We start from the raw sequence: 8,726 nt of genomic DNA, 5'->3' as shown, positions 1-8,726 counted from the left end.
ATCTACAGCTCAAAGTCAAATCCAAACACCAAAATCCATCACGCAAAAATACAGATACAATCTAGATGCAAAAATATCATATACAATTCCATATGAAAATGATTAACTAAAGACAAACCTAGGGGAATCAATACACAAAAAACGAACCTTTGTTTGTGAGTCGGCAATTTATAGAGATAAAGAGAGGAAATGTTGAGGTTTTTTTTTCAGTTTTGGTTGCGTCTGATGGGGAACGAGAAGGGAACGACATGGGTTATCTTCAAGTGATTTTTTCATTTTGGTATCGATGGTCAAAGTTTTCCCAATTACTTCCGGTGGTCATGTGTAATAGAGAAGGAAGGGAGTAAAATGGTGGGTAAGCCGACTGTAATCTTTTCCAGCAAGGTAAAACATGATCGGACTAGAAGGTGGCCACACCGGAGGTGAGAGTCGGAGATGAGTGTTCAGAAAACCCATCACTAAGAAATCAATTCTCAGATTGGGGTAATAGAGTTTTAGAGGACAACACATTGCTTGACTTCCTTACATAGAGGAAGTGGCACAGGCGGCAAATGTTGGTGGTGGGATCAGCGGATGGTGGTAGAGGTGATTTTGCACCCGTCAGAGAAGAAGACGTGTACAGCTTGCAGGGGAGGGAGGTAAATACGATCGATCATCTGATAAGAGGGGAAAGGTCATCTTTTAGGATGAGTGGTAGGACCCATATGATTTATTAAACATTTTTTAATAAATAAGTAATGAATTATTTAAAGAGTAAAATATATTATTAAGGGCAAAATAGTCTTTTTATGTCTGATAGGGACCCAACGTGCAACAAAAATATGTAGTAGGGACCATCCGAGTTAAAAAAAATAAGTTATGGACCAAACAAGCATATTACCCCCAAAACATAGGGACCATGCATGTAATTTACTCTATTATTAGTTAATATTTTGTGTTTATATGTATGTTACAATGAATAATGTGTTGGCTTATAAGAAAAATACGAAATTGCACAAACATCATACATTTTGGATAACTATCACAAAAGTCTTTATATTTTAGTTTTTATTTTAATTTTGACACCGAGAATATGATGTCACCAAAAGCACCACACGATTATGCAATGTCACAATGTCATGTCATCATGACACGTCAGCATGCAACCGGGTTAACCGATTAAGTGGTCAACTTTGTAACAAATTTGAAAACGAAGTGTCAAATTTGAGACAAAAAAATAACGCAGTGTCTAAATAGAATTTTGGTGTAAACTTAATTACTTTTGTAGAATTTACCCAAATAAAAAACATACTTATGGAAATCTTTTTGGTTGGGAACTTCTGTTTTGAAAGATCAACTCCCTAAAATTTATGCCATTAAATCTAATAAATATGTGTTATTAATCTAAGAATCAATGTCATTGGTAATGCCTCATTTAAAATGGATTAGGGTTGGAAGAGAGGGGTGCATGTTTCCTCTAAATGTAGATAGTTGGAAAATTTAACCTAATTGTTGCAAAAATGTTTGTCTTATTAAGTAATATAGCTTACTCCCGTTAAATCACTTAGATGTGCTATCAATGAGTTGATCTAGACTCTACTCCCTCCAATCATGTGTGGATCAATTGGCTTTATTGAAAACTATGCTTTTATTTGAGACTAGTCATGCACTGCATTCATTTGGCCCGCAACCATTCCACTTAATTGAGGGGTTGCAGTCGCTAATTGTTGTTGTCCTTTTTATGCATGGTTGAAGAGACATCTAAACATGTCTTTCTTTCATGAAATTTTTCTCTGGACATTTGGAAGTGGATCTTTCAATGATGTGTGTTGGGTTTTAAGAACTTTCACTCATTGCAACAACTTTTCTATTTTCTGAATTAGTTGGTACAAACAAAAAAGTTAAAATTGTTTTTATCAAGTCTTGCGCAATTGTTGATTTATTTGGAAACTTCATAACTTGTACAAATTTAAATTAGAGATTCCCTAATGAATGTAGTGTTGAGAGATTTTATTTCCAATATCAATCCAAATACAAGATTTATTAATTATAAGAGACTGAAGGAACACAATCCCTGAGAATAAGGAAATCAAATCCCTAATATATTTCACTAACATATCTCAATCCAATATCTAAACAAAGATGTTTATTTTAAAAACAAATCTCAATATTCCCCCTCAAGTTTGTATGTTTATATATTACATAAAGGAGTTTAGAAAAAACTTGTGTTGAGATGGATTTAGTCAAGGTATCTATTAGTTGATCTTCTTACCGGATCTTTGGTAATTCCAATGTATTGTCATCTAATTTTTCTTTGATGAAAATTATTTCCACTTCAACATGCTTGGTACGGTCAGGATGAACTAGATTATGAGCAATGTCACAAGTTAATATGTTATCATAAAATAAATGTATATGAAGATGTATAAACACAACACATGAAATACAATGAAGAGGTAGTTATGGAATTATAACAGTAACATCCCAAAAATCAAGGTAAAATTTTCATGTTATCAACAAATATTTGACTGATTGCCCAAAAAGCACCACAAAGTGAGGTGTAACTATAACATCCCAAAAATCAAGGTAAAATTTTCATTTTTAGATCAAGAGAAATCATTGTTTCAAGACAAAACCCAAATCAAAACAAAACGTTTACAAAACATTGTTCTCAAAAGTAGAAATCATATATCAGAGTGTCAGTATCATCAAAACCAAGAGGATGTGCACGATAACACCTTTGCTTTCCCACAGTCATCTGAAGTAACTGAAACATAAAACTGAAATTGTAAGCCAAAGCTTAGTGTGTTCCCCCAGAGTACCACACGCATCTAAACATATAATCAAATTACATGCTGGGTCAACAACCTCCCAATTGGATTACCCTGGCCCACAACCTCCTGGTTGGATTGCCCTACATAATGCATAATGGGTCCACAACCTCTCGGTTGGACTACTCTGGCCCACAACCTCACGGTTGGATTGCCATGGCCCACAACCTACTGGTTGGATTGCCTCGGGTCTGTTAACTGACACACAAAGCAGTATGGTCTCAACCCGACCATACTATGTCAACATATAACGGATAACATATATTCAACAAACAGTTAATCATATAACCAGTCAACAGACTCACAGGCAGATCTACAGATCACTACCGCATAACAACATCCTATATACTAGGACTCGGTTCTAACAGATCAATACAACATAGAAACATCCTCTAACCCAAGATACATAACTCAGTGGCTCGACATTGGTGCTTTCGACCCAAAAGTACAATGAGGAAAAAACTACTTCTCAGTCTGATAAGATAGCTAAACAAGACAATGCTCCAAATATCAGCTCTACCAGTCACATATTCATGGGAAAATGACCAAACTTAACTATGAATCAAAATACCCAAAATACCCCTAGGACAAACTAGGTCAAAAATCTGGTCAAAGCCAAAAGTCAAAAAGTCAGCCGAGTTGACTCAGCTTGTACGCTTAGCGTACTCAAGATCTTGACCAGAAAGCGGGGTGTTGACCTCGTACGCCCAACGTATGTGTTTGCCACCTTTTCCTTCTATTAAGAGCTTAATCCATTATGCTCTTTCATCCAAAATCCATATCTAGGCCCAAAATAACATCTTAAGTCATATAGTTTCAAACTTTATAACTTTGCATGGCTAGGAAGTGCTCAAAACTAAAAACCGTAACTTCCTAACTCATTAAGACACTATAACCCATGCATGGAAGAAAACTAATAACCAAGATTGCAGTTTTATGACCTTAAACACCCCCAAAATGTATAGAAAGACAAACCATTTGGGTCTAGAACATGTCATACTCAAGAACATCATTGATTGGGGACAATAGCACATAATAACATCATACAAGATAAATCTAACCAAATAAGCATCAAGGTATAAACTTTATACCTTCTGGAGATGAAGAAGGGTGCAAAACTTCCGGCTCAAAGATGCTCAAAAATAGATTAGGGTTTGCAAGGGTTGAATATGAGGCTGGAGACTGATGAATGAAGTGGTTCCAAGGAGATAAGCATGTTTAAATAAGGTCCAAACCCTAAAAATTAGGGTTTGCATCATGGCCACATACGCCCTGCGTACGCATGTAGCCTCCAAATTTTCATTAAAATGCCATTAAGGACCAATTTGCAAACAATTCTCATACCAATGGTGAAAATATAAAATATTTGAAAATCAAGATGTTACACTAATTGAACTATATAATTGCCTTTGAAGAGTTGATTTTATATGAACATCCAATTAGACTTATGGATATAGTGTAGTAATGTTTCCTTGTATTAATTATATTGTTATGTTTTTGTTATTACATGCTTCTTTAATTACTTTTCCAAATATATATATCATTTTTTTATAGAACGACAATCTAGTCTACTCTTAAATCACTTCTTATACCATCTATGTCTTAGATGAGATTTAAATTATCGATCTAAAAAAAATACAACACATGATTTCACTTGACTAGAATCATTTTGACTACTTTTTAATTAGATCTCGATCTAAAGAAAATGCAACACATGATTTCGCTTGACTAGAAACGCTTTGAGTGCTTTTTAATTATTATATATATATTAAAGTTGTGGAAGAAAGGAATAGTAAACTTGGGATACTTTGTCCAAGTTTGGTCCCTTAATTTACATATCCGGTCCCTATACTTCTTTAATTAATTTATTCATGTCCTTTTGTTTGTGTTCCATTCAACTTCCCATTTTTTTGGCAGAATTGGTCCCTGTATTATTGTTGGAAGTTAGGAATACTAAATTTGGATGTTTTTTGGCAACTTTGGTCATTATTCTTTACCCATTTTGACACTTTGGTCCTTGCAATCAATATTTTTACACTTTTTTGGAACCTTTTAATATTTAAAGTTTGGCCACAAAACTTTAACGGTTTGACAACTTTGATCCCTTTTATAAAAAGTTGCTCATTCATACCCCTTTAATTCTTTAGCCATTTTCACACTTCTGGTCCTTGCAGTCAAAACTTTTACATTTTTTGTCCGGGGCAAAGCCCGGACTTTTCATCCTTGCACTTTCTATGTCTGTCATATTTATCAATTCGGAAACAACATTGAAAGGTTCTGGCCCCGCGTAGCGGGGTAACCTTTCTAGTTCTAATTCAATTTCTTTACCGTTCTAAAAAGGGCTTCATTGATTGATTATTTAATAATTTAATCATAAGGACCTCATTAATTGATTATTAAATTGTTTAATCAGAATCAAACAAGTTGAGCATACAACAGTCATTATTTGAAAGATAAACGAATAAATGTCCATTAATTTTCGGTTGAGGAAATGGTGCTATTAAATGGGGTAGGCATTGTGTCTGCAATATGACCACATATATTATAATAAACTCAGCTAACAGTAGTATAAAAGATTTTATTTATTATTATTGTAATAAAAAAAGATTTTATATAAGCATGTACTAAAAAGAAAGCTATGGGACAAATGTTTGTGTCTCTAGTCACATGTACTGTCTGTCATTCTGTTTGTCGACAAACAAAGGTAAAATTAGTATTGCTAATAGCATCCACAAATGAGCTTGTTTTTCAAGAGTTTTTTGATAGTTTTTCATGAAAAAAAGAAGTTAGAATAAAAATAAAAAAATAAATAGTTGTTTGTATCCACCACAATATAAAAATAACTTTTCCCTTTTGATTATTTATGTTTTATTTTTATAGTCACCACATCGTTAAAAAGATAACGAGACGATATTAGCAAGATTTTTTTTTGAAAAAGCTCATACAAAATTTATTTTATTTTAGTTTTATTTTTTTAAGAACTTTTTAGCTTGAAAAAACTGTAAAATCTCATATTATATAGATGCTCTAAATAAAGGTTTTTTAATTGATCATGACATAAATTTGATTTTATAAACTAATTACGATCATGATTTTATTTATATATTTGTGCTTTGAAATGGTTATGAAGATAAACTGATGTTCTTTCTTTATATTTACCTTCTCATTATTTTTGTTTGAATGTGGATAAAAATGCACACGTGTCCATGTAACGTGGATAAACTTTTGGAATTGAGTAGTATTCAAGAATTTGTTTCTAGTTTGAGTTCTCTATATAAAAGATAACGTTAAACATTATCTTTTGATATTATGTTTTTCCTTTTTTAGGTTTTTTATATGAGTTTTTTTCTTGAATTTATTTAACTTCAGGTTCTTTTTTGAGTTTTTATATTTAGGTTTGAAATTTTATGTTGGTAAATTTATATTTACGAAAATAAACAAAAACACATCAAGATAAAAGAGGTAAAAGAGGTCCCCGTGATTCGTGAAAGAGGCAAGAAGACGTAGTAGGAGATTGAAGAATGAATTAAATGTCCAAATTGCCCTTGATAGTCATGTGCATAACGCATGTGTCAACATAGAAAATTTCCGATGTTATGTAAATTCATGAAGAAGAAGAACGATAATATAAATAAATGTTACATCGATTTTCATAAAAGTTTAATCATGGCTTCTCTGAGGATTTGTTCATTTGTTGTGAAGAGTTACAGCAGCAAGCAGAATAAGCAAAAGATAAGTTATGCTTCCGGCGAACGACAGAAAAACAGCTATGGCAACCTGATGACAAAATTTATCAAACACATTACACACCTTCTCCCACTGCACATGCGAGTTCCCTTGGTACCCGATAAGACCAACAGACCCGGTGGCACCAATGGCGGAGAAGAGCAGCACCACCATCATTAGATCTAACATCAGTAAAATCAATGACACAAGCTTATTTCCACCTCTGGTTACCAATAGAAGCACCAACGATATTGCTGCATAAGCGCACGCAATTGCATTCACAATCACTAAGTACCTGTAACATCAAATTCAAATTAAAGAGATCGAAGTACGAATCGTTCGATTACAGTTTGTCATATCATCATATGTGATCAGCTGAAACATAAAATTGGAACAAATCGAAACAAATCGCTCAATTAGGTTCAGGTAATTTCAAATAGATGCAGTTACAGGTTGATTATATGCGACTAGATGTTTAGAGTGAGGAAGTACATACACAAATGCAGAGAGGTCAGTCCACTTGGCAGTGACAGGAAGGTCGACAGGCGGAAGCGACGGGACAAGGGTGAGAGAGACGGTGGTGGTCTGTTTATCGACTCCAAGAACAACGGCGGCGACGAGAGTGAGTGAGAGTGCTAAGAGCCTGAACACTAATTCCTTGCAATTGAAGCTTGAATTTCTATTCGACACATTCACCTCCTTCTCCTTCTCCTTGTATTCCGTATCCATATCTGTGTTTCAGTATTTTCGAGAATTGGTTTCAGAGATGGATATGAGAGTCACGATTCCACTGGAAGCATGGATATATATACTCGGCCTTGTATGCTCATACCATTTTTTTGTCCCTACGAGACAAAATAATTGTTCACATTCAATTCTTCTCTACACGAAAAAATACGTTAAAGTTATGATATACAGATATACAACAATTTAATTTAAATAATTTATTATTTTCTTATTTTCTAACTTGCAAACAATGGTTAAATTTTGTCAAATTTCGATCGCCTAAAGTATGTTCACTTTTTATTAACAAAATTCTATTAATTATTTCTACTGAATAGTATATCATAGAGAGAGAGTATTTTTAATGCCATTTTTAACCTAGTTTTTAAAAAATATCATTTTAACTCATCTCACCACCATGACATAGTGAGTTTGTACTCTGTAGCGTGGCAATATTGACGTAACAGTGTCGCGTTTTAAAATAAAAATATAACTGAACAACTTTCAACCCATCGAGCTATTTGATCTATTTTATTTTTATCTGATTTACTTGATTTTAATAATTTTCAATCATGTTTCGAAATTTAAGGCTTTTGGAAGGGAGCGAGCAGAAAAATGTGAACGAGTGGGAACATGGTCCTCTCCCGTTGTATGAAATTATGCAAGATGGATGAAACACACGGGTCAATAGTCAACAATGTGAGAAATAAGATGGCCATTTAAGCAATGAGATATTTACTTATCTTATCCCCCCTCCCTATACTTATACTCCTTTTATTTATTTAAAAATAATCATTTTATACTCTTTTGATTGTTAAATTTTCATTTTACTCTTTATATTTTTATTTAGGGATAATGACTTAAAAGGGTAATATATTTTTCGATTTCTACACATTTGGTCACTGAGTTTTTTTTCGTCCACATTTACCCCTTCAACTTGTTAAACTGTATACATTCAGTCCTTATGACCGGCTACTCCAGGTTACCCGGTAAAAATGACTTAATAGGGTAATATATTTCTCACTTTGTACACATTTAGTCCTTAATATTTTTGTACACATTTAGTCCTTTTTTTTTTTTTGCAAAATAAGTCCTTTTTTTGTACTCATTCAGTACTTATGAATGATTTTTTAGTTTTTTCTCACAAAATCTTACGTGGGACATTCATTAATGAGGTGTATGAGGCTTTTGATGCTTATATTCATCGCGATCTCGACTACTTGGTTGCATAGGTCATGTGTTCTGAACGTCATAACTTCTTCATATGATCTCAGATTTTAATGATCTTTATATCCATGCGTTTGTATTTTAGTCTACTACAACTTTCATTTAGATTACTCCCATTAATAATATATTTTTACTTACGATTTTTATATCCATACGCGGTGGCGGATTTAGTATGGTCCCGGTGTTGCACCGACAACACCTGTTTTTTCTGTTCGCAGTGGAAAATTTTTGGCTTTATTT

General features: G+C 33.4%; 1 protein-coding gene across 1 annotated transcript; it reads right to left on the bottom strand.

Annotated features, from left to right (window-relative positions):
• Positions 1–6,382: 6,382 nt before the first annotated feature.
• LOC145118641 (CASP-like protein 1E2) lies at positions 6,383–7,337 on the bottom strand. The gene is made up of 2 exons (XM_079054337.1): positions 7,033–7,337; positions 6,383–6,831 (listed from the first exon to the last, which is right to left on the bottom strand). Exons 1-2 carry the CDS (start codon positions 7,263–7,265, stop codon positions 6,498–6,500), a joined length of 567 nt encoding a protein of 188 aa, XP_078910463.1. The 5' UTR covers positions 7,266–7,337; the 3' UTR covers positions 6,383–6,497.
• Positions 7,338–8,726: the final 1,389 nt, after the last annotated feature.

The sequence above is a fragment of the Lactuca virosa genome, chromosome 6 (assembly GCF_052849685.1).
Source record: "Lactuca virosa cultivar CGN04683 chromosome 6, Lactuca_virosa_CGN04683_v6, whole genome shotgun sequence".
Taxonomy (NCBI): domain Eukaryota; kingdom Viridiplantae; phylum Streptophyta; class Magnoliopsida; order Asterales; family Asteraceae; genus Lactuca; species Lactuca virosa.
This window is presented reverse-complemented; position numbering and strand designations above follow the sequence as displayed.

What these genes read in the sequence shown, in the direction of transcription:
- LOC145118641 (XM_079054337.1), bottom strand. Translation starts at nt 7,265, where the DNA reads ATGGATACGGAATACAAGGAGAAGGAGAAGGAGGTGAATGTGTCGAAT. An exon ending in ACTGACCTCTCTGCATTTGT is followed by an intron (nt 6,832 to 7,032) that starts GTATGTACTTCC and finishes TTGATGTTACAG; the next exon opens with GTACTTAGTGATTGTGAATG.